General features: G+C 38.1%; 2 protein-coding genes across 4 annotated transcripts in view; both read right to left on the bottom strand.

The window, feature by feature from the left end:
* Window positions 1–1,331: 1,331 nt before the first annotated feature.
* On the bottom strand, window positions 1,332–8,469 carry icmt (isoprenylcysteine carboxyl methyltransferase). The gene is made up of 5 exons (XM_051426089.1): window positions 8,225–8,469; window positions 6,397–6,485; window positions 5,789–5,958; window positions 4,968–5,185; window positions 1,332–3,800 (listed from the first exon to the last, which is right to left on the bottom strand). Exons 1-5 carry the CDS (start codon window positions 8,441–8,443, stop codon window positions 3,621–3,623), a joined length of 876 nt encoding a protein of 291 aa, XP_051282049.1. The 5' UTR covers window positions 8,444–8,469; the 3' UTR covers window positions 1,332–3,620.
* A 3,060-nt stretch (window positions 8,470–11,529) lies between these two features.
* The window catches only part of rtel1 (regulator of telomere elongation helicase 1), a 50,122-nt gene continuing 35,290 nt past the window's right edge, over window positions 11,530–26,361 (bottom strand). Inside the window, exons 25-32 of one of the 3 annotated variants that reach the window (XM_051426006.1) lie at window positions 25,365–25,530; window positions 25,121–25,278; window positions 24,705–24,800; window positions 23,730–23,826; window positions 22,130–22,267; window positions 15,173–15,304; window positions 13,032–13,226; window positions 11,530–12,920 (exon numbers count right to left, since the gene is read on the bottom strand). In XM_051426006.1, coding sequence (XP_051281966.1) covers window positions 12,772–12,920; window positions 13,032–13,226; window positions 15,173–15,304; window positions 22,130–22,267; window positions 23,730–23,826; window positions 24,705–24,800; window positions 25,121–25,278; window positions 25,365–25,530 — 1,131 coding nt within the window. In that variant the 3' untranslated portion in view covers window positions 11,530–12,771. The other 2 variants (XM_051426005.1, XM_051426007.1) reach the window with 2 other exon arrangements.

The following is a 26,361-nucleotide window of genomic DNA, read 5'->3' as shown; positions in this document are numbered from 1 at the left end:
CGCACCGACTACTGGGGGCTGCCTAACTATTGCGGCTAAAGATTTCTCTGTGCTGCGGTACCGTACTTCTAACGTTAGTTCACTGAGCCTCGCCTCCAGCGCAGTAACTAAACTACACTTAACACAGGTACCATTATTGCTAAAGGAGGCGGAGGAATAACTAAACATCTGACACACTGAGTAGAACAGAGCAGAAGGAGAAGGCATCGCTAACTGCTAATGCTAATGTAGCTAGCGTGTGAAAAAAACGCTGTAATTTTTAGCGAAAATTCGCTTAAAAAAAAGTAAGTGGCTCCGAGTGTTTAGATAGAACTAGTCTACGTTTAAATGTTAAGCGGGTAAATAACCGCTTTAACGAGTAAAAGGGTAACTTTTTAGCGTTCACAGGACAGAGCTAACGTTAACGTAGTTACAGCAGCAAACGATTTAACGTAATCCACGTAACGTAGTAACGTTCCACCAGAGCAGGCAGTAACCGGAAATGACTCAGTACGCTTACCGTTGCACGTCAGCAATTAAGCGTTTAATAAACGCTTTAATTTTTTTGATTTGCATTTTAGATTTGTTCCAGAACAATGACAAATGAAAATGTAAAACAAATAACATTCATTTCTATATAATAAGTTGTTAAAGCCACAGGGAGCCACTAGTTGTCAACCCCTGGTATGCAGTTAAAACTGTAGCATACAGAATTTACAAATCTAATGCTATCAAACAATGTTGAGTGAAACATTTAGTGCCAAGTAACATTAGGTCAGTGCCATGCTGCTTTTAGTTAGTCCTTAAGCAAAGAGAATAGACCTGTGAAAATTAGTTTTCTACTCTTGAAAATAATCATTTGACATTTGTTGGAAATGCGTTAGTACAGGAGCTGACCAATCATCCGGAGTCTTCCAGAAACATGGTGTATTCCCAAATGTTCTGAATGAGAAGATTCATTGTTTTAAATGTTACCCATTGAAGCTTTCCTTATTAAAACCTCACTCTCATTTTCTTATTTTATTTTAATAGTAATCTCGGTAACAATAGCTAACGGTGAAGAACACCAATATGATGTCATGGCTGTACAGCGGCTCTCTAGCCTGTGGAAAAGCAAACTTGTTTTTAGAAGTTTTTCAAGTTGAACCAACTGCAAACTGGAACTAGCGCCAGCCCAGAACTAACACTGGGTTTGCCTTGATGGCAAAAGGGCAGCAGACAGATCAGAGAGAGAGCTGCAGAGTCAGCCTCGCTCGACCCCTACATAGCAGTATAAAGCATAGTTCTTTCTACCAAAGTGAGCATGACAGGTCAACAGGAGAAACTGATGACAATAAAAGGACACAGGATGATGACTCATCACAAAACAATAATTTATATATTAAACCGAGAAAAAAAAAAACAACACAAAAGAGGCTATAACACAGTGAGTTAACACTTCCTTTTCCATACTAATGATGATCAGGGGCCGGATTACAGAAACTTTCAAACTTGCAGATCTTATATTGAATGGTAATTAGAGTTAGGACCTAATTTAGCATAAAAGCCATTACTGATTAGTCAATGTTCATATCCCTATTTAAGATATGAAAATCATCTGTCTTGAAGTTCCCGTTGTTTTTGCATGTTTCAATCTGTGTTTCAGTATATTTCAATGAGAAAACCGAACAATTACAAAGTGGTTTAGCTTGGCAAGATGACAGTAGCAGCATCAGTTTCTAGGCAACAGACAAAAAGATTGAGTATTTGGGATTTTTTAACCCTAGATATGATAGCATGAAGTAAAATTCTCAAGTTAGTTAGGATCCTTTTCTGTTAGGGGTGCGCCCTAATAGTCGACTTAATTGTAAGTCACTGGGAAGAGTCTTAGTACAAGCACTTTTCATTGGTCAGCTAGTTGCAGAAAAACAAAACAACGCCAAAATCTGTTCGGGAGCTGCGTCTTGTGACCAGGAAGTATCAGGGGATTGTTTGAACATGGACCTTTTCTCTTGTAAAACAGGGAGCCACTTACCGGTGCACTGTTGCATATGCTAACTGTACTAGCTGCTGCCACTAGCTAATCAGTGGTCCTTTTAGCTGCCTGCACCAGGACTGGGAGCTGGAAGGCCTCAATAGAGGCCTGCTGATTTACAGCTGGCTCAAACCAGGACACTGACTCCAGAGATGAAGACACAGCGGATTCAGGCAAGTACAGGAGGGAAATGAACAGCCCTAGCTTCTGCGATACCAAATTGGGAAAAAGACTCTTCCTATTTTAAATTGAGACTTAAGATAGGAAGTTTCTGTAATATGGCTGCAGGACTTGAACCCAACTCTTCTCCGGTGAAACACAACTTTTAATCATCCGTCATGCCACATGCCCTTGTATACACAAACATGTCTCAATTAATTGAAAGTGAATCATAATACACGATGGTCACGTTACACAATTTTGAAAAACCACCTGACAAAGTTTTATTCAAACTTATGTTGTGATTTGTGACTTAAGTGTTTAGCCTGAGTGCACAATGAGGAAGTGGATATCAGGATTAAGCAAAAATCAGGCCACCATTAGCCTTATATTTAGTCCCCTGTAAATGAAAGAGCTTCCTCATTAACTAAATAGCTAAATTAACTTAACAGCCTTAAAAGAACCTGATAGAAACCTATACTTTCAGTTTTACTGTCATGTATTGTCCCCTTAACCACCGTTTTGATACTGTTTTCAAGAGCTAGCAACTTTAAAATCAAGGACATTGGAAAGGAACACTGTTAAAGGAACACACAATGTTTGGATTAAAAATTCATTCATACACTGCTTAAAATAAACAATAAAACAGACCTGTGGACAACCTACTCAAAGCAAATGTATTATATTCATTAAAAAAAAAGCTCATGCACATTTCACTCAATCTCTCCATCAGCCTCGTAATGATGATACATACAGATCTGAGACCTGCAGCAATTGAATAGGAACGTACCAGAACTTTACTACAATGAATATCAATTTGAATGGGCTCAACTCATGTCCAGGGATGGATCTTGGATACTAGAAACAGAGTTGACCTGTGAGGATCTCTACTACATGGGATAACTTTGAATTAGTTTAGTTGAGTAATCCATTTGTTTGCTTGCTTAATTTAATTAGAGATAGTGATGGCAACTTATTGAAAATATTCATAATCTTATAATTTAAAGAAGAAAAAAAAAACTTCACTTGCTTGTTTCTATAAAACTCAAATATTCACTCAAACTTCAGAAAACGGTCTTAATGGTTAACAGTCTGTGGATATGATACCAAAGGGCCCTGCACTCTATCATTCTACAACACAATAACAGGTCAGTGAAACCACTGCATGGTCAAAGCATGCAAACAGAAGCACAACAGAAACACATGGAGTGGATGTTATTGAAATAAATGTAGTACAGTGGAGGTTTTCTGGTCTTTAACTGGATTTTGGAAGTTGGTAGAAAAACAGCAGCCCAGCTGCCTGCCACCATCCCAGCTGTTACGGTCTTTGTCTGTAAGCTACAGGCTCTCAGCCAGCTGCAAAGTTTCCCTCCGGGAGGGCAGCCGCCATGGCAGTCGCTACACACCCACCAGGTCTGACCTGCTTTAGTGCTTTAAGTCTGTTATGTCCAGCATTTAGTTCCTGCAACTAGTTGACACGGACGCCTGAGATGAAGGGCAGTCCGGTGGGTACCTTCTTCTTGTACTCCACATAGTCCTCGGCAAAGAAATGGATGAGTGAGAGCTCTTCTTCCTCGATTCGCTCCCGGAAGAATCGCCAGCTGGCTATCGTGTAGCCCAATATACACACAGGGTTACACAGCATGACCTGCAAGAGTCAACAGTCGCATCAGTAAACAGAACATGTGGGACATGTCTCTTCCCAACCAAAGAAAGCAAACAAACAATCATTACTATCACCATCGCATCTATTAAGTAAAGGTTACAACTCTTCTAAAGAAATTTCCAGGACCTTTCCAGGACATTTTTCAGAAGTTTTACTTCCTTGACAATACAGCACAGCACTAGGCAATGTAACGGTCATATAAATTATCAGTAGACCTAGTATTGACACACTGAACCAAAGATTTATTCTTCCTTTGTAAACAATTCCTATGCACTGTCAACAACAGTCAGGTGCTGGTAGGTTGCAGGACCATGTAGTAAAAAAATCATGATTTATTCCTCCTTGTTTAATGATGCAGGGTCCAATGAATTGGACTGTCTACAATACAGATTTTTAAAACGCATGCTCGGCTCATAGAAAAGTCTGCTGCAAATAATGTTATAAGGAGTTCAGTCTAGACCTGCTCTATTTGTCCTGAGATAACTTCTGTTATGAATTGGCGCTATACAAATAAAATTGAATTGAATTGAATTGCTGCATATCAAATCAATCACTTCGGAAACTAATAGCCACCAATGGTGGCCGGCAGCTGCAGCCTGTGCAGACATTTCCTGGATGGTGTGGCTGCAGTAAGAGGAATAATAGCAGAGTGAACATGGGCAAAATTAAAATCTTTAGCTATGTTTAGCAAGAACAAAATGTTTTTTGTGCTGCATTGCGCTATTTATTTAAATGTGGAAGTGTAACAAAAACACTTTGTCCCTAAAATCATTGAATAATCCTTATAAATAATCGTGATGTCAATATTAATAAAAATTATCCTGATTGTCCTTTTGGCCATAATCGCATAGCCCTACACTTTGTTACAGTTGTCCTCTAACCATAACATTACTGCGACCACAGCCCATAAGTAACAGATCAAATCAAGTAGAATTATATTTTAGAAGATCTATATTCTAAAATATTAGCCTATTCAAAAAAATAGAAAGTGTTGCACATACAGTGCAGTTTGCTGTGCATGTTTTTATCAACCAAATCACAACAAATGTAAAGTTGATCATCAATAGGCTGTATGGATAAAGATATGACAGCCATACTGTCTACGGAAAAGAACTGAGCATTAGGCTGAGCAGTACTGTTGTAGCTCACCTGTGTTCCTGTGCTCCAGTAGAACCAGCCCACATAGGAGGGGTGTCTGAAGTAGGAGTAGACCCCGCCGGTGACCAGCACGTGGCTCTGGGCCTTTTCATTCTGGACAATGTGGTTGAAGTTGGAGCCGGCTGTCAACATGGCCGCCTTACGCAGGCCCTCACCACATAGCACCATGAGCAGACCCACGAAACTCAACCAGTTCAGCTGCTTCAGCTCTGAGAGAGATGACAGGCTGGTCAAATACTTGTGGACACACAATGTGCAGGATCACAAGATTCTGCACACTTTATCATGGTATGTCCAGATGAAGGTCAAGTAGGATCTGTGATGGACCTCTGCTACTATCTGAAATCTGACTGAAATCCTTCACTGAGCATGTCAGCAATTATGATTAGAAAGCATCAGTTGGTGCACAATTTTCAAACCTTTTGTATGAATAGCTTTAAACAAATTCCAGATTATTCTAAACAATTTCAATGTAAACTTCTCTACTTCTCAATCTGCTATATTCTAACGTCCTCTCACTGAATTTCTCTCTACCAGTATATCTCCAGCTGAGGCTTCAGGCTGACATGTCACCTGGTGTTTTGGCAAAAGAATCTGACTGCAGACTTCATGTCAAAGGACCCCAGGTCTGTAAGCAAACAATTAACTCAGCCATGTCTCTGTATGTCAACTTAGTCTTGAGACACCTGTTACTTCAGCAGTGGTTACAGTGATACACTGGAATATTGACAGGCAAACATTTTTTGTGCCAACAACAAAATACATACAACAGTACTGACTAAGTGCAGTGACGGCACCAATGACGGACCAACCTGGAACTGTGAGCTTCTCCACAGTGAACTCCACCCATGATGAGACAGCAGCCAGGGTGTACTCCACACTGTGGTTAAGCAGGAATGAGTCCAATGACAGACTGCGAGGGTTGATGATGGCTGTCACCAGGTACTCAGAGTAATGGAAGAATGACAGGGAGCACATATACCTGCAGAGAGGCACCATTACAACTCACTTTCAAGAGCAACAGGCCCTGATTACAAAATTGACGCTGTTGTCGAAATATCGTACCTGCCCTGGTTAACTGTCTATGTAAGGCTGCACAATTAATCAAAGCATCTAGACCTGTTCTATGTAAAAAAAAAAAAAAAAAAAGTGTCCTGAGATAACTTCTTATGCTTTGGTGCTTCATAAATAAAACTGAATAATATCAGTTACATATTTCAGTCAAACTCAATTCAGTGTGATTCAGTGGTGTAAAACAATACAAAATAAAAAGTCTGTGGCATAGGGTAGCTACTCATAATAATAATTTCAAATAAATTAAGACAATGAAATAAAATTGTACACACATCAGCGTCACTTTGCATACATGAATAAACTGATCATACAAAATGACCAGTGACATCTGAACACGTCTACATACCAGCCAAAATGTGTCCAAGTGGTTTCAGACAAGCTTATAATTAAGCCACAGCCAAAAGTAACTCCCAGAAAACAGGCTCTTACAGCAACCTAGAATGAGTAAGAACACTCAGGTTATCCTAGGTCAAACATGGTAAATGGTAAATGGACCTGTACTTGTATAGCGCCTTTCTAGTCTTCCGACCACTCAAAGCGCTTTTACACTACGTGCCACATTCACCCTTTCACACACATTCGCACAGTGATGCACGGCATCGGGAGCGATTTGGGGTTCAGTATCTTGCTCAAGGATACTTCGACATGTGGCACCAGGTAAAGGATAGGATAAAGGAACGACCCGCTCTGCCTCTGAGCCACAGCCACTGCGTTACTAACACAACCCAGTTTCTCTGTACTTAAGCTTGCTCAACGACCAGTTGGCTGCATTGCTAAATCAGATTAAAAGCAAGTTTCAAGGGGTACATGTTAACTCTAATTATGTATTACCTCTTGCAAAAAACTCATACCTATAAAATGCCTGATTTTAATGGCTCCCTCTCGAAAAAATTGCAATGCATGCTGCAATGGTTTGCAAGGAAATTGCAGGAGAAAGGGAAAATTGCAATTGTTGTACAATTCTTTAAAAGGCAAAGGCAAAAAGACCAGTCAGAATAAAATGGCTTGTAGTTTGGTGACATATGGTTTAACGTTTAGCGAGGCGGACATATATGATTGGTGAAACTCGCAAGAAACTACAATTCAAAAAGTTGCAGCGATTGGACATGTGAATGCCACTTTTAAAATGCCTGGCCACCTCAGTTTGGTGTAAAATGTAACACATTAATTTATATTAATTTAAAAAGAACATGTTAAAAAACGACATTAACACATAATTGATCTGTTTTTGATCAGTATTTGGAAAAATGTCTAAATTTGAAAAAAAACAACAATTTACTGATTCCACTTTTAGTTTTTATTCAATACTTTACTAATGTGCTGCAATAACGTAATGTTTTTGAGTTAAAATACAGTTGTATGCGAACGTTTGGCCACCCATTAACAAATAACACATTTTGTTGAATTTTTCATTGAAAAGATATAAACACAGCATCTCGAGGTTATGGAACATAAAACACAATATTTGCCACATTCATGCATTGTTTCATTTTATTTCCCAAACTGAACAAAAATAATAAATGTTATACACTGGACCTTAAAAGTCCCCATGAATATTTGTCTAGATCCACTCCTGCATACTTTACCTCAATAGAGTACACCCTTAAATTTTAGAGTAACTTAAACCAGCTCTAAAAGTTTAGTTTTTTATTTTAGCGGGAATCTTACCAGAATTAATAATAATCTGTCAAATATCTTAATCATTGTGAGAGAACACTGAATGAACAGCTTTCTGGATTTGGTTCTGTCACATTATTTCCAACACACAAATAACCTGTCACAAGTATAACGTTATTTATAAAATAAAATAAAACATACCAAGAGGCATGTAAGTAGTAAGCCACTGCAGCTTTACCAGGCTTAGGCTTCTATCTTGAGAACCTTAAGACCAGCTGTCTCGTTCCTCATAAGCTTATAAGATTAACATGGAGAGGTAGCCAATGTTAGCTAACGTTAGCTATGTGATTCAGTTAGCCAAGATCATAAGCCCAACATTAAAAGTATGACTAACTAGCTAAATAAGTCATGTCAGACTCCGTAACATAACCTTTAGCTGAAATATGTTCCAACTGGACGGCACTAAAACTTATGAGCGCTTTACTCAAAAAGAGCTGAAAATCAGACAGAAACCAGGAAGTTGGCTAACGTTAACCCTATCTAACGTCAGCGCTTACCTTGTATAGCGGTCCCCTGTATATGATTAGCAAGAGGCCGTTGATAACTGCAATGTGGATACAAATCGCTATTTTACCGGCAGTCTCCGTCAGATAATCAAAGACCCAGTCAAGATGTCCAAACCAGGTTCTGATCAATGGGATTACAACCACGCTGAGTCCTAAAATAAATGCGTTTATACTTACTCTACCTTCTAGCACCAACTTACTGCCTGCCATGATGGAAGTACTGGGGTTAGGGAACTATCGCGATACCTAAATGGCAACCTTGTGACGTCTATTTGTTAGCAGCAGCTCAGTAGATTTCTAACAAATGAATGCAAGGGAACTTCTGATTGAGTCTGTCTTGTAGTGTAGAGGTCAAACCTTTTTCATGTCAGGGACCTCTACAATTACGACGGAGTATTAGGGCCAGACTAAGAAAATATATATTATATCATATAATAAAAAATATTTTTTTGGAAATTACGAGAATAAAGTCGTAATAATAGGAGCTCAACCAAACAGCAGCCTCAGCCTGAGCCCAGCAGCCGCTGTTTATCTCAGTCGTACCGTACAGTCAACAGGTAAGCTAACGTTTTGATAATTTCGTCGTTAAACAGTTTTGCTGGCTGAGCCAACAGGCTGACCGTTCTCATAAAATTACGACTTTATTCTCGTAGACCTAATATTATGACTTTATTCTCGTAATTTCCAAAAATATATATATTTTTCTCTTAGTATGGCCCTAATACTCCGTCGTACACAATAGATGCACATCAAAAACCCACTTTTTGAGAAGATTTTGTCTTAAGGAATCCCCTCTTTCAGTCAATGATCAAGGGATCAAGGAAATATCATCATTACACAACACAAGGCTGGATAACAAAATTAGTAATTTGTAGTTCCTTCATGATACACACATAAGACACAAGGTAACTAAATTCGTAGAATAACATAAAATATGGATAAAACAGAGAAAAAAAAATAAACTTAAGTATTCAAGTTATTTATATAGGCTTACATATAGATATATATGTAAGATAAGATAAGATATTCCTTTATTTATCCCCCTTAGGAGAAATTCAAGTTGACACAGCAGCAATGGGGCCAAATAGTGCAAAAACAGAGAAAGAATATCACAATAGAAATATTACCAATATTTTTAATATTAGAAGATATAAAACTATAAATTAAAGTATATGCACTATGCATTGTTCAAGTAGGATATGGAATGCAAAATATAAGCGGAAAATTAAACTTGACTAAAACTAAAAAACTAAAACTACTAAAGTGGAAATTAAATATAAATAGTGCAAAAGGCTTGTGCATTGTAGGAAGGAGTTTTAAACCAGTCTTTGTCTGCGGGGGTTGGAGGTACTGGGTGCTGTGGTGTTGTGGAGCCTCCAAAACCACTTTGAACCTCGGGGCTGGGTCAGTCTGTGGCTGAAAGTGCTCCTGAGCTGCCTAAGCTCAGTGTAGAGAGGATGAAAAGGGTTGTCGATGATGGCTTCCCTCTCATCCTCTTTTCAGTCACAGCCTCCACACTGTCCAGCTCCATCCCGACCACCGAGCTGGCCTTCCTCACCAGCTGGCTAAGCTTGTTGGCACCCCCAGTTCCGATGCCTCCCCCCAACAGACCACTGTAAAGAAGAGGACACTGGCTACTACAGACTGGTAGAACATCTGTAGTAGCCGAGTGCACACGTTGAATGACCTGAGCCTCCTCAGAAAGAACAGCCTGCTCTGTCCTTTCCTGTAGAGGGCCTCAGTGTGATCCGTCCAGTCCAGTTTATTGTTGAGTGTCACCCCAGGAACTTGTAGGTGTCCACATGTATACATCGAAGAAATAAATCTGCATCATCTTTTTGATTTTGCGCCTGGTTGATTGTAAACAGCAGCAACAAGATAGTGATGATAATGTGGTAAATGGACCTGTACTTGTATAGCGCCTTTCTAGTCTTCCGACCACTCAAAGCACTTTTACACTATGTGCCTTTCATACACATTCACACACCGATGCACAGCATCAGGAGCAATTCAGGGTTCAGTATCTTGCTCAAGGAACCGGCTCTTCCGGGGCCACAGCCACCCCTGTCATCTTCACATAAAAAGTAACTAACCCTAACCCCCCTTGACAAATAACGCAAGGTCCTTTTTAAAAATAAATAAATAAAAAGATGTAAACACAGCCTCTCGAGGGTAAGGTACATAAAACACAATATTCATATAATTGTTTTGTGTTATTTCATAAATTGAATGAAAATTAAAGAAATAAAAACATCATTGTGGCATGTGCAAAAATTTGGCCTATCTAACTGTTCTGCAGTCTCAGACCTTCATCAGTTTCTTAGGCCTGAGGCATGTCAGCAATTATGATTGACAAAGCGTCAGTTGGTGCCAATTTTAAAACCTGTGAACACCAACCATGGGTCCCTCTAAGCAGCTTTGAAAATGAAATTTCTTGATTTGTTAAATTTATAAAATGAAACGAAACAATACATGTTTGCTGTAAATATTGTGTTTTATGTTCCATACCCTCGAGAGGCTGTGTTTGCATTTTTTCAATGAAATAAATACAAATCAATCAATCAAAATGTGTTATTTGTCAAGGGGAGGCCAAACCTTCACATAGAATATGTATTCTATTCCTTCTCTTGCTGGGGACCCCCGACAACACACTGAAGGACTCCTATTGGTCCCCAGTCTGAAAACCACTGCTGTAGTGTATGCGCAGATAAACTCCAGTGAAATGTACTTATCCTGAAATTGGTGGCAATATACAGACAGATGACAAAGAAATACCTGAATGAATGAAGAAAACATGACACATGCAGGTGCTTTCAAGAAAAAGTATATGAATCAATTGAGCAACCATGGGAGAATGGAGAGGGTTCCAGAGACTAGGTTTTTGTTGGTTTTTCCTTGAAAATGTCACCCATCTGTATTTTACCACCTTTCAATTATTTCTTGCAAAACAAGGGGCACACTCATTTTGGCCAGCCAGCCCCCCCTACCCACGTTAATCCAGCACTCACTCACTATGGAGCAACATAGCTGGGAACCTCGCTTATCTCACCAGAGAACATACAATTATATGAAATAGATTATGTTTAGGTGTGTTTTTTATTTTTACCAATTGCTCAAACCTAACATTGAAGAGCATATAAAAATATGGTGTGGGTTTGTTTGAAGGTGAGACGTACAAACAGCAGTTAGTAAGGTAGAGAAAGAAGACATCAAAAGATGACCCTTGTCTACAAATCAGTAGGCACATGATGGAGTTAGTGCAGCACTGGTGCTGCAAAAGAAACTTGAGGCACATGTAGATTTTGTGAGTTTAATTAGTTAAAATATATATATATATATATATATATATATATATATATATATATATATATATATATATATGCGCATTTTATTTCTCCATTACATTTTCACTTTTCATGAAAATTAATTTACAGTTACATTACAAAGCCCTTCCACCCTTGTGACAAAACTTTACTCTGCTTACTAGAGTGAGTGTCACTCTCTCCATAAACTCTGAGTCTTGTCATGAGCCAGATGTCCCTTCCCTGTGTCCATTCTGTGTGATAGTGTAAAAGAAGACTTAGTGGCAGACAGCAGTGCAGGCCGATAGCTGTCTTTAAAGGATATAGTAAATCTGGTAATATTAATATCCTGAAAAGACCCAGACCAACAGTGAATGTATCTACTAACAAGTATTGTGTGTGATTGTGTGTGTGTGTGTGTGTGTGTGTGTGTGTATCAAAGCCTGATATATCTTCTTTCTCTGTGCCATAGAGCTCCATCACTCTCCAAAAACTATTAAAAATACATCACTTAGCCACACTGTTGCACTAGTTTATTTTATTGTATCTTCAAATACTCACTAGAGCACCAAATGTGGATTCATCCTCCACTCCAAATAGCCCCAAACAAAAGCACTATTACCTCCTGTTTTTTTTTTTTTTTTTTTTTTGATAAAAACTAGTGTCCAGCTGTTTTAGGAAATAACTGAGCCTGTATAGCCTGTATGGGCTTGGACATTGGTGGTTTTCAACAAAGTCTTTAATTAAAAAAAAAATATATATAATTTAAATAACATCTGTACAATGTTGATTATTTGTATTCACTTCATTAACAATATTTGTCCCTGAGATCTACTTAAACATTGTTAATAAAGTGAATAACAAACGTAACAGTGTGCTGGATTCTTTGTTTTTTTTCACAGTAAAGAATTTTGTTCCTAGGTACCTGTCCATGATTGGTCAGCGAGAATGTGGTTAAAATCGTTGTAGGTGGGTTCAAAACAGTGGTGTGTTTAGCTTAGCACTGGAAGCAGACGCAAACTGGTAGCTTCTGCTAAAAGTGCTGACTGATGCAGTGCAACTACCAACAACTATCAACCACTAACATCTATTGGATAGATTGCCAAAAACCTTGTTTCAGACATTAATGGTCTCCATTAGGATGTAGGATGTTCCCTAATGATTTCAGTGACCTCTAGAAGAAGATACAAGAAAAATGAAGCAAAATATAAGAAATACAAATACGTTTCCATTATACTATAATACATTGAGTTGTCCTTTATCGAATCTTCTCTGGTCTTCACTCACAGCAGGAACATCAGCAGCAGATACTGACTGACCTATCAACACATCCAACATCTCTTTGTACTGCTTCTTATGGTGAGGACGAATAAACATGCCAAACCCTTGAAAAAAGAGAGTGAATAGTGAGGACCACTGACGAGAAATATTTTTTGAAACCTCCAAAATGTGAAAAGAATGTAAATTTGAAAAATATTGATTTTAAAAGAACTTACTGACTAGAAGATTCAAGTCCTCATCTCTCTCCGTGAATAAGCTCACCACTGTGGTCACCAGGTTTTCGTAGTTGTCGGTCTTCTTGTAGCTGTAAATGGCCTGAAAGAGCTGCGCAGATTTTTCTGGTCCAAGGGCTTTTTTTACATCAGCGAGAAACGTGGCATGCACTTCACTCTTTGGAGCAGAGCCAGAACCTGATTAACACGAGAGGAAAGTACTGAGCTTTATTTTCAATGCTTAATAACTATTCATTCAACACATGTACTACACTTTGTCTAGGCAGGCTAACAACTACACTACATTAAAACCAAATCCAACACAAGTAACCAAAGTCAAGGAACGCAGAGGTTTATTAACCTAGATTATTTAGACTCCTCAAATTTGTCCCTATTTGATGGTCTTCTATTTTATGACTGATAGGTAGTTATGTGCACATTTCCTGCTTGATGTATTTATGAGTAAGTGGGACCTGCACAAGGTAAAAGACTCTAAAAATGGAAACCCAAACATGGATATATTGAGGAAAACAAATATTTTTTTCATACTACCATATGGGGCACTCTAAAGGCTGTCATGCGGGGGAAATTAATAGCTTTCACCTCACAAAATTAGACTAAATATCTTCATTTGGCTTTAAAGCTACTCACAAAACTCAATGTTTTCAAGAAATAAAGAGCACTAAAGGGGAAATAGGCAATATTTTGAGAGGGAAAGAGAAAAACTATGAATGAAGCAGGATGATTATGAGGATGGTCACAAAGCTACTAGGCTATTGGCAAAGTGACTTAGGAAACAGACAGTAAAAAAGATACATAAGATCAGAGACCTTTGAGACAAACGCCCTCGTCTAGTGAGGATGCAAAAACACAGTTCTTAATTCTCTTGATTTACCAACTTTGGAGAAATTCAAAATAACAACCTCACAGCACCTATTATACCTGATGAAATAGCTAAATGCATATTCAGAGTTGAGGCTAATAAGACTCCTGGAAGCAATGGTTTTCCATTGGAGTATTGGTATTGAGCCCTTAAAGAAGAACTAACACCCCTTTGTAGGTACTGTAGCAACTTTAGACTTATATCTATTCTCAACGTGGACTACAATATATACACACATCTATTATAGCAAAGAGATATGAGAAATATATGACTGATCTGACTGATTAAGACCAAACTGGACGTTGAATGTAAGAAAACATTACGAGGAGGCTTTTGATAGGGTGAACTGGCCGTTCCTATAGTTGGTCTTAGAGCAGTTTGGTTTCAACAAAGACTCAATCAACTGCACAAAAAACTAGCAAAATCCTACGACTAGAATAAAAATGTATGGTCAAGGCTGCTGCTTATTCCCCCCTCCTTTTTTAAATTTAACATTTCCTGGGGTGGTAAAGTGAAAAGATATAAAGATTCAATCCCTAATTGGTAATGTCAAACTAGTAAAGGCAATACAAGATTCAGTAGACACATTGGGTTTGATCTAATTAAAGTGTATAAAGATCTAATTAAACTGTATAAAGTAGAAAGGTGAGTGAGACTACTAAGTTGGTTTGCCTATGATGACATATTTGAAGGACCAGAACTTTAGAATTTGGTAGAGAAAGGGGATCACAGCAATGTGTACAATAATTAAGAATGAAAATGTTATTATTATTATCATCCTTATTTATCATTCCCCATTGTTCTGGCTGTAGTCGTAGTCATCATAATCTACTAGTATTGTTGTTGCTGTGTATCTTTGTCTCTGTCCTTCTGTCTTTACCTCTCTTTTGAATTGTATCTGCCCTTCCGTCAGTAATGATCACCATGATGTTTTTTATTTTATTTTCTTATATGACTGGTTGTAAAAATAAGTTCATAAACAGAATTCTTTTGACTGTATGCACAATCAAAATCTTAATAAATATTAATGTTTCAAAAAATATATTTTAGTTATCTTATATCCAGAAGTACAATATTACGAGTTAAAATTGAATTGTACATATTTGAAACTGGAGTCAAAACTTCAATAGAAAACTGGCGTTATTACTAGTAATAGTACTTCTATTACTATTAAGTATTTCTTAATGATCTATATTTAAACCTGCAAGTGCATTGCTTTATAATTACTGAATTCAAAAGGTATATGGATGTTCTATCCTACCAGTCTGAGGTTCTCTTAATCCTTGCTGGTTTAGGTGGTGTCCTCCTTTGTTGAGTTTCTGTGTGTTCAGCTGACTGCAGGTCGATGTCCCACTGGAGGAGGTCTGACCCACAGTGGGCTGTCTGTCTGTAGCTTTAAGAAAACAAAACACAGTTACAGACTTTTCCTTCCCTACCATACTGTCAGTTAGGTCGACAGGAATCAGGTAAGCACAGATAAGCCCTACACCTAGGGATATTATCGCATATTGTGATTAAAAAAACACTAAAACAAGTATATTGTGGTAAATTTGCATTATTGGGATAATTGGAAATATCATCACATGGAGTCACATGAAAAAGTTGTTTGGCTTGTTAGAGTACAGTCAATTCAATTAAATTCAAATGGCTTTATTGGCATGATGTAACACTGTACATATTGCCAAAGCAAGCGTATGGAATTAAAAATAATAATAACAATAAAGGAAAACAATATTTACAATAAATTAATTATAATCTATATACTGTTGGTAATACTGTAACTATGATTGACTCAATCACAATCACAGTCACAATCAATCAATCTCAGTCAATAAGTAATTAATTACAATGAATGAATGAATCAGTTTGTGTCAACTAAAAATGTCTACAGTTAAAACAAGTAGTCTGTTGTCAATATAACAGTAATTACAAATTATTAAATATAATATATAATATATATAATATTAAAATATATTAAAATAAAAATAAAATAGATAAAACTGTAAACGTGTGTGTGTGTGAGTGTGTGGCATAAGGAGACATATTTTGCTGCAATAATTTGACTTTTTGGCATTTCTCCCAGTAAATAGGAGTTTCTGTGTGTCTGCTAATAATTTGAATTCGGGGTATATTTGGGAAATGTTTGCGAATAGTTTTTCTCTTAAAGTTTTGAATTTAGGGCATGAGATTAGAAAGTGCAGCTCTGTCTCTACCTGTCCTCTGTCACACTGGGAGCAGAGTCTCTCCTCTTCTGGTAGCCAGTTCTGTCTGTGGCGACCCGTTTCTATGGCCAGGCTGTGTTCACTCAGTCTGTACATTGTCAACATTTTTCTTAATTTAGGACATTTTATTGTGCTCAGGTAATTTGCCAGTTTGAATTCTCTTTTTAGGGTCAGATAACATTGTAATTTACTTTGTGTTTTGGTCGTTTCTTTCCAGTATTCAATATATTTTTCTTTTTGCTTGTTGATAATTTGGTTTGGTCTGATTGACTTGGTGTTGCTGTCCTGAGGCTGTTGGGGACATGTTACTGCAGAGAGCCTCAGGACCAGCTGGCTGAGGGGACTCTTCTCTGGTTTCAGCTCCTGGTATGTTAGGGCTTTATGATGGTATGTCTGGGGGTTAACTGATTTTAAGTTATTGTAAAATGTAATTGATCTTTTCTGTATTTTTAGTAGGAGGGGGTATTGGCCGAGCTCTGCTCCACAGTCTTGACTTTGCTGATTTATTTTTGTCACAATATAGAGCGTGCTTCTTTCCAAAATCCTAAGCATCATCTTTGCTGAAGGCTTGATTAACCCACTGTATCCACCATAAAAGATGTGTGAAAATACTATGGATTTCAAACCAAAGAACGACACCTCAGATGAGGTGCCTATCGCAGGTGTCCTATCTGTGATGTAATAAAAATGTGTTTTGTTTCTTAACTAAATGTAAGGTAAAGTAGTTCCAGTATGTTTTTGATGATTGTGATATCATAGGTCGCAATTATTTTGGACAGAATAATTGTAATATACAATGTTCATATTGTCCCATGCCTACCTCAACCTTTCACCATATTCATTTGAAAGACACACATCTCTGAATGAACACACAAATATCAAACAGTTTGAACCTTCTTTGTCATGTTGGTAAACTGTCCCAAAACTACTGACCAGGAAAATTACAATGTTTTTTAAAAAAAATAATGCATGCAGATACTATAGCTTGAAAAAATATTGAAATAATTTCCATAACTTGAAACAAGACTTTATATTGTTATATTGTTTTACAGGTATTTTAAAAAGGTCCAGTGTGCATCATTCAGGAGGATCTATTGGCTTCATCTTCATAGGTATGTTTTCATTAGTAAGTAAAGTAACTAAGTACTTAAGTAAAGTAACTACGTAAGTAAGTACTTACTTAAGTAAAGCTTTATTTATATAGCACCTTTTTGACACAGAGATCCAAAGTGCTTTACAAACAACAAATATACATATAAGTATAACCATACCCAATCAAACAAACATAGGGAGCATGTAAATACAAACATAAGGAAGATAAAACAAGAGGGAAATATTAATTAAAAGAGACGACAGATGAGAAAACAAACAAACAAGGAGATCTATAAAAAGGTTTGCCTGTAGAGGTGGGTTTGAGGAGCTGCTTAAAACAGTCCACAGATTCAGTGAATCTGAGTGATTGGGGAAGACTGTTCCACAATGATGGGGCTAAAACAGCAAAGGCACAGTCACCTTTAGTTTTGCAGTAAGAGCAGGGAATGGATAAAATGCCGAGATTTGAGGAGCGAAGTGGCTGAGGAGAGGAATGAGGAACAACGAGATCTGAAATGTAACTGGGGGCAAGGTCATTAGTATTTAATCATCTGAGTATATGTTTTTGTTAGCTTAGAATGAGCCGTTTATATCTATAGATACCACAAGTAGCCTTCCGTAGAGGCCGCAATGTTGAAGTAGTAGGCGAGAAGGGAAAAATCAAACACTGTAGAAAGGGCCGTTCATGTTTTTTCACCTGTTTCGCCACTATTGTAGTTTCTCCCCCACGCTTAGGAGGGGAGGGTGATGTGATCTGCAAATACAACGCTAGATGCCACTAAATCCTACACACTGGATCTTTAAGTGAGCCACTATGGCCACATGTAACAATTACAAGAAAATGGTAAACACTAAAACACTGACTGAGTAACGTCAGTTGCCGAGAAAATATCCATCTAAAGCTAGCCAACATTAGCAACCATCTAAAGATAGCCATCAATATCAGAATCAGAATCAGCTACCATAAGGTATGCTACACACGTGGACAAAATTGTTGGTACCCTTCTGTTAAAGAAAGAAAAACCCACAATGGTCACTGAAATAACTTGAAACTGACAAAAGAAATAATAAATAAAAAATGTACTGAAAATTAACTTAACTTTTGAATTGTGGTTCAACAGAATAATTTTAAAAAACAAACTAATGAAACTGGCCTGGACCCTGAACTTAATATTTTGTTGAACAACCCTTTGAGGCCATCACTGCAATCAAGCGATTTCTGTACCTCTCAATGAGACTTCTGCACCTGTCAACAGGTATTTTAGCCCACTCCTCGTGAGCAAACTGCTCCAGCTCTCTTAGGTTTAAGGGGGGCCTTCTCCAGACTGCATGTTTCAGCTCCTTTCACAGATGTTCAATAGGATTTAGATCAGGGCTCAAAGAAGGCCACTTCAGAATAGTCCAATATTTTGCTCTTACCCATTGTTGGGTGTTTTTAGCTGTGTGTTTTGGGTCATTACCTTGTTGGAGGACCCATGACCTGCAACTGATACCAAGCTTTCTGACTGGACAGCACATTTCGCTCCATAATGGCTTGATAGTCTTGAAATTTCATTGTACCCTGCACAGATTCAAGACACCCTGTGCCAGATGAGGCAAAACAGGCCCAGAACATAACTGAGCCTCCTCCATGTTTCACAGTAGGTACAGTGTTGTGTCTGTGAACATAGAGCTCATGTGACTCACGAAAAAGCTCCAGTTTTGTCTCATCTGTCCAAAGGATATTCTCCCAGAAGCTTTGTGGCTTGTCAATAGGGCTGGGTATTGTTTAACAATTTTCAATACCAATACCAGTACCCTTAACACGATACCGATATCAATTGTACTTCATTCAAAAAAAAGCAATCGGTTGCGCAAATGTCACCACTCCTCCCCATTCAAAAGATTTTTACACTAATACATTTTGAAAGGGACACGCAAGCAGATATTTGTTTGGTATGATCCGGTTTTAAATTTTAATGTTTTTCCACCAGATTACATAAAGGTGCATACACATACCACATAGCTAATAATAAATATGCAAGATACAGCTCATGACAACGTGCCCTTCCAATTCAGATTACATAGGTCTAATAAACATCATACAGAAACTGTTCTTAATGTTTTTATCTGGATAGATCTAGGGTAAAAAAATGCAGCACCTTCTGTTTCAGATGTATAGGCTTTGCCTATACATTTAAGTATCAGCATTTTCAGAATTTCAGTCCAACAACCGATGTTAGCTCAGGTTAAGTTCACTGTCGCTGAGAGCTTGATTGACAGCCTGGTGGTAGCAACTGCATGAGCCATGTTGTGGCAAATCAACACATGGCTCATTTGAATATTAAAATTAGCCATGTGTTGATAGGTCACCACACGAAAATGTAACCAATGAAATTACTAAAAGCTGGACAAATGGTGTCCTGTTGAGATGATGACGACGACGACGCTGGTGTTGTAGACGCTGGCTTCTCAAAAACAGTGCAGTTGTCCACACTGAAGTTTGTTCCGTGCATGATGAGGTGCTTCATTATGTTGCTAGTATTCCCCGTTTTCCCCTGAAATAATCTTGCCGCATTTGATGCATCTATTTGTACCCGGCGCCACAGGCATGTAGTACAACCATACTTTTGAACGTTTTGCTGCCGGCATCTCGGAATGCTGACCAGCCAACTCCGCCACAGACTAAGCACGCACGCTTTACCGCCATACAAAGCAAAACCATAGAAACAGTCTTTTTTTTCTTGATCTGGGTAGTGGGTACAAAAAGTACCGATTGCAGGTATCGTTTGACAGGCGCAGTTTCGATACTACTTGGTACCGGGTTGTTTCGGTGGATACCTGAAAGGTATCGAGTACCGATACCCAGCCCTACTTGTCAATATGCATTTTGGCAAATTCCAGTCTTGCTTTTTTATGATTTGCTTTCAACAGTGGTGTCCTCCTCGGTCGTCTTCCATTCAGTCCACTTTGGCTTAAAAAGCGACAGATGGTGCGATCTGAACTGAACTACCTTGACCTTGGAGTTCACCTCTGATCTCTTTGGAAGTTGTTCTAGGCTCTTTGGTTACTATTCGTATTATCCGTCTCTTCAATTTGTAATACATTTTCCTCTTGCGGCCATGTTCAGGGAGGATGGCTACATACCCGTGGACCTAAACTTCTGAACTATGTGCAACTGTAGTCACAGGAACATGAAGCTGCTTGGAGATGGTCTTATAGCCTTTACCTTTAACATGCTTGCCTATAATTTTCTTTCTAATCTCCTGAGACAACTCTCTCCTTAGCTTTCTGTGGTCCATGTACAGTGTGGTACACACCATGATACCTGTCAGCACAGTGACTACATTTCACCCTTTAAATAGGCACACTGACTGATTACAAGTTTGAAGAAACCTGTGATGCTAATTACAGGACATACCTTATTTATTATTACTTATTATTTATTTTAGCGTAGACTAGTTCTGTTTAATCACTCGGACACACATCCTGCTTTAAGCGACTTTTTATTAATTAACACAATTGTTCACATGCTCCCTCTGCTGCTCTTTTCTGCTCAGAGTGCAGTGTTCTCAAGATTCTTGAGAAAATAGTTGCCAAACAGTTGTGTGACTTTCTACATAACAGCTTATTTGAGAATTTTCACACGTTAATGATGAATCCTCCATGCACACTAAAGTTAGGCATGACGTTCCACAAGGTTCTGTGTTTGGACCAATTCTATTCACCTTATATATGCTTCCTTTAGGAAACATTATTAGGAATCACCCAGTTATATCCATCGATCAAGCCTGATGAAATTCATCAATTAGCTAAAGTACAAGCATGCCTTAAGTAAATAGAAACCTGGATGACCTGCAATTTTCTGAAAATGAATAAGTGCTTGGCCCAAAACACCTCCGAGACTCACTGTCTAAATATACAATTACTCTAGATGGCATTACCTTGGCCTCCAGCACCACTGTCAGGAATCTTGGAGTTATCTTTGATGAAGATAAGTCCTTCAACTCCCACATAAGGCAAACTTCTAGGACTGCCTTTTTTCACGTAACATTGCAAAAATCCGACACATCCTTTCACAGACAGATGTAGACAAACTAGTCCATGCATTTATTACTTCTAGGCTGGATTACTGTAATTCCTTATTATCAGGCTGCCTCAATAAACTCATTAAGATGCCATTATTGATTTAGAAGATGCAGCACAAGTACTGACAGGAACTAGGAAAAGAGATCCTATTTCTCCTGTGTTAGCTTTTCTGCACTGGCTCCCTGTAAAATTCAGAATAGAATTTGAAATCCTCCTCCTCACCTACAAAGCTCTTCATGGTCAGGCACCTTCATATCTTAAAGAGCTTATAATACCCTATTAGCCTACTACAACACTGCGCTGTGTGAATGCATGGCTACTTGCATTTCCTATACTCCCCAAAAGTAGAACAGGAGCCAGTGCATTCAGCTACCAAGCTCCTCTCCTGTGGAACCAGCTTCCAGTTTGGGTTCAGGAGGCAAGCATCCTCTCCACATCAAGTCGTAAGACATTCCTCTTTGATAAAGCTTTGAAACCCCAACAGTAACAGCCAACATGTTGTCACTTAATATTGAAGCAGAAAATGATTCACTGATAATGAATCAATTGTCATTTAAAATCCAACCACTCTCTGGATGCAGTTTCCAATGTGAGCATTTTTTGTTTTGTTTCATTTTATATAATTGTAAACTAAATATTATCATTAGAAATAAAGTGTCTTTGGGTTTTGGTATTTTGTATAAACACAATAAGCAACTTGATTATGTCATCAGACTTTGAAAAAAATGTATATATTATTTTAAAAATATTGCATCTTGGAACTTGCCCAGCCCTGTCAGACACATTTTCAACATGAAAAGAAGGTGCAGTATTGGGTTGGGATGAGTGTTTCATACCACTGTACAGCATCAGTGCTTTCTTCTTGTCCTTAGCCAGAGATTGATCAGGTTTGAATCCACAGCCCTGCCCGGTCAGCTCCTGGCATTTCTCATCAAACCTCTTTTTATGATGTGGGCGGACAAACTGGTAGACACCTGTGACACAGTGGCTCCCTTTAAGATCAGCTAGTGACAATGTTAACATAGACATAGGAAGACACATAGACACAGTCTGGATGCTCAGGCAAAAACAAGCAAACTAAATATATCACTATTATTTTCAACTCTTTCCATCCTTGCAGACAGACAATCCCCTCTTGAGTATGCAGTAATGTTTGGTCTATTCTGGTAACACTTGTTGGCCTCTTAAGTCTGTTTAGACCTGGTACTAACATGCGTTGTAATCGTCTTGGGTGATTTAATCACAATTGGACAGAAATATGTCACTTTACATGTGGCATTAGAATGTGCCTCGAGTTACTTATGATCGGATCTCACTTCCCGGCTTTATATCAAATAAACACTTTTAATTTCAAATCTCAAAATTTTATAAGTCAGTGTCCATTATTAGTCCTTTTTATTGACATTTTTGCTTTTTTGACTGTGTGGAAATCTTATGTTTTCACATCACAGAGACAGTGTCTCTTGTGGGATGCTGAGAGGCTTTCAGCCTTAAGAGTCACTTCTCAGTGGACAGCAGTCGAGGAAGTTGTAGCCTATAATAACTAAGTAAGAAAGAACTTAATATGTAACATTTCCTGAATTTACAAGGCCCACATAATCTGTCATAGATAGCATTTCACAAGGTTTATAAAGTTTCTCCTGTCACAATTCTCAAAATTATGCATTTTTTAAAGGGAGTCTGGGGATAATGTGGTTACTAGTTCAATGGTCAAATAAATTGAAACGGACAGAGTTGTTCACGAACATCTATTATCTTGGGAGGTAAAAAAGCCTTATAATGCAAACTGCACTACAGTGAACCAAACAGACGTGTGCTTACAGTATGTTAGTGAGAAGTGTCCACTTTCGATCAGATCACCCCAGATGCAGGTTAATACCAGGTGTAAACAGGCTCGTTGTTTCTCCACAGAATGTTTTGTTTGTACCCCTCCTGGGTAGAATACTGGAGTGGAGACCACATTAAGAATTAAAGCCTCTGTGAAGGCCCGCAAACATAAACAAAACTTAACACACAGTGAGGACAGAAAACCCCTGTACAATGAAATCCAAGCAAACACAGTCCTGTAAGAATGTGACTAGGAGTCTCTCAGGCTATACTCCAGCACAGCGGTGATGGGAGCTAAATGTTAACACGTTTGCACTAAACTTTTAAAATTAGTTTTGCTATTTGGTCATAAACCAAAGTATTGGACAAATCTGGTGTTGGTGCTAGATGAAAAGTCAGAGGATCACCAAAACCATATTATAATATATCCTGAGAAATATGAATCTCTGAACCAAAATTTCATTAAAATCCTATAGTAGTTGAGATATTTTAGACAGACCAACAATGCCTTAACTGCAGACTGTTATTTACCACAATTTAAAGCTCACTGACTAAAACCAGGTGCTTAAACACAGCGTAAATGTCCTTGCTGTTGAGCAGAAGACTTACCCCGGAGCAGACTATGAGTATTAGTGTCTTCACTTAAGACAGCTGTCTCAGTCAGCAGGACGTCCAGGTTGTCTGTCTTCTTGTAAGTCTGCAGAGCCTGTACAATGCGGTCAAAGGTAACCTGGCTCAGTGACTTCTTCATCTCTGCCAGAAAATTCTTTGCCCTCCTTGCTTTACCTTCCTCAGACACATCCTCCAACCTGCTCATTTTCTTCAAGGATGCAGAACAAAAATACTATTCACATTTACAATTCACAATGAAACTGTTTTTCAATAAAAAATAAATAAAAAAAGATATCAGAGACACCATACATATGATTTTTTAAATTTGGCTATAGTAATTTGATCAAGAATGCGTTGAAGACGGCAACAAATACGTGTGTTTCTCTTTTGTGCACAGTACAACAACACTACAGGACACATTTAATTTGATTTAATTGATAGTAAAACTACATAATAATAAAGAGATGATTAAATGTGTCTACTATCATTATTTTTCTTAATTAATAATTTAATCTTGAAATGGAATCAGATAAATGTTAAGTGTCTTACGATATTCCTTTCTAATAATTAATTTGTTTCCTGCTTTAACATTGAATTTTTAATTTTGTAATCCATTTAATAAGAAGACTCTATAATTTCTCTATCATTTAAAGATGAGTAAGTATTTAATATGAGGTTCATAAGGCTATGACTGGCCAGCTCTTACGTGTTAGGTCTGGCCATCAATCTGGTTGTTATTACTGCAGTGATTGTGTTTGACAAGTCAAAAATTTTGCCAAAATCTGACATTTATGTATGATTGTGCTCAGAATTAAATGTTTCTTCTGTATGAGTAGAACTTTTGGCCTAGTATAGTTGTGAAGATACTTTGTATGTCTTCATCATCCCCTTGACTAAAAAGTCTATAATTCAGTTGCAATTGTCACTTGAACTCTAACACAGCCTGGCACTGTTTCTTAATGTAAAATGTACCTGTTCTTGGACCAACTTGATTTTACGTTTGCCTCCCCGCAATTCATCATCCATCCTCTTGTCATATTGAAGAGAAAGTGTGGACAAACTATTTGCCTTCAAAAGAAAATGCAGAATTGAACAAATAAATATAGTTCTCACAAATAATTTGAGGTTTGTTTATATTTTTGCACCAGAGTAATTGTTGTTTCATTGTTTCATCGGTAATAGGTCTACTGGTCTACTGATTCACTTCACACATGGGTTCTCGCCCATGTGTATGTGTGAATCTCACTGAAAATGGAACTACCAGACAATTAAACTGGCTATTGAATACATAAGCCTTATGTTTCCACAAGTACAAATGTCAAAAACAGAGCTTTTTGTTGCTTTTGATTAGTAGGACAGACCACAGTGTCTCACAGAAGACAAGTTACCTTCTCCTCTCCCACAACAGCATCATCGTCCTCTGCACTGCAATGGTCACCTCGTTCCAGGAAATCCAGCAGGTTGGCTGGTCTCCTCTGACTCTCCTGCACCTCACACTCATACTCCATGCAGATACTGGCCATCCCCTTGGCTCCTGTGTGTTCATCTAATCACAAAGACCAGAAAACAGCTACCAATTTAATGAAGGCCTAACAGGTGGCATGAAAACACACCCTTTATTTTTATACTCACTGAGTCTCCTCCTCTTCAGGCTGGGAAGGTGGGCATCCAGCATCTTGGCCTTCTGGGTATGGGAGCTTTGGGAGGATGAGCAGGAAGTGAGGGAAGAGGACTGAGTGTGTGGTAAACACACTGTTCTACAGCTCTCTGGTGCAGCCTTCTTCTCTACCACAGGCCTCTGGCACATTCAAACACAATCACAGACCGTCAGCTGACAAATTAAACACAAAATCAGGTCAGATTTTCAGGGTTGTGACTGCTTTCCAGGTGCATGTGACGTATTCTACCACAGACACGTGCTGTATTAATCAAACAGACACAGCAGGCTGGAGTCACAGTTTACATTACATTTTGGTGAATGATTGCAGTGTGTATCTCTCTTATTGCATATGCATTTGAGGGAGGATTACAAATAAGAGAACCAATTTTCCCAAGAGGTTAATTATGTAATCCACTGGATTGAAGGTCAGTTTGTTTCCAAATTCTCCAACCTCAAATCTCAATAACAGCAATCAGAGACTAGTCTCACCACAAAAATAACCAGAGAGCTCTAGTGCATATAAATAATAAGGTATACTATATATGAATCTGATTCGTAGCAAGATAAATAGAGTGATAATTATTCCTGAACATAACCAAATAAACTGAGGGTGGGAAGTTGTAGTTTAGGTTATAGAATGCTATATACAATTTGCTCCGCCCTGTCTCTCTCCGTCTCTCCTTCTAACACTGGCTGCCAAGGTTTGTGTATTTGTTTATCTCATTCCATCTCTTTTTTTCTTTCTAAAATAAGTTGTCTGTCATCTATTGTATTAATAATATAATAATAGCATGTAAGATTATCATTTCATAACTAATAAACCTTTTTTCTCATGTGGATCCAACTGTTAACATGTATATTACATTCTGACTATGTATGCCATTATGTTGCAAATAACTGGCAGAAGATTGTAGCTAGGTACTGTAACGGTAAAGATTCATCCTCGTAAACCGGATCCTGATCGGAGCA

The sequence above is a fragment of the Dicentrarchus labrax genome, unplaced genomic scaffold, assembly GCF_905237075.1.
Source record: "Dicentrarchus labrax unplaced genomic scaffold, dlabrax2021, whole genome shotgun sequence".
Taxonomy (NCBI): Eukaryota; Metazoa; Chordata; class Actinopteri; family Moronidae; genus Dicentrarchus; species Dicentrarchus labrax.
This window is presented reverse-complemented; position numbering and strand designations above follow the sequence as displayed.

Bases quoted from the DNA above. Each gene is read 5' to 3' on its own strand.
- icmt (XM_051426089.1), bottom strand. From the start codon at position 8,443: ATGGCAGGCAGTAAGTTGGTGCTAGAAGGTAGAGTAAGTATAAACGCA. The intron at 6,486-8,224 runs GTAAGCGCTGAC...TACTCATTCTAG, and splicing joins ACAGGGGACCGCTATACAAG to GTTGCTGTAAGAGCCTGTTT. The intron at 5,186-5,788 runs GTTGGTCCGTCA...CATCTCTCTCAG, and splicing joins GGAGAAGCTCACAGTTCCAG to AGCTGAAGCAGCTGAACTGG.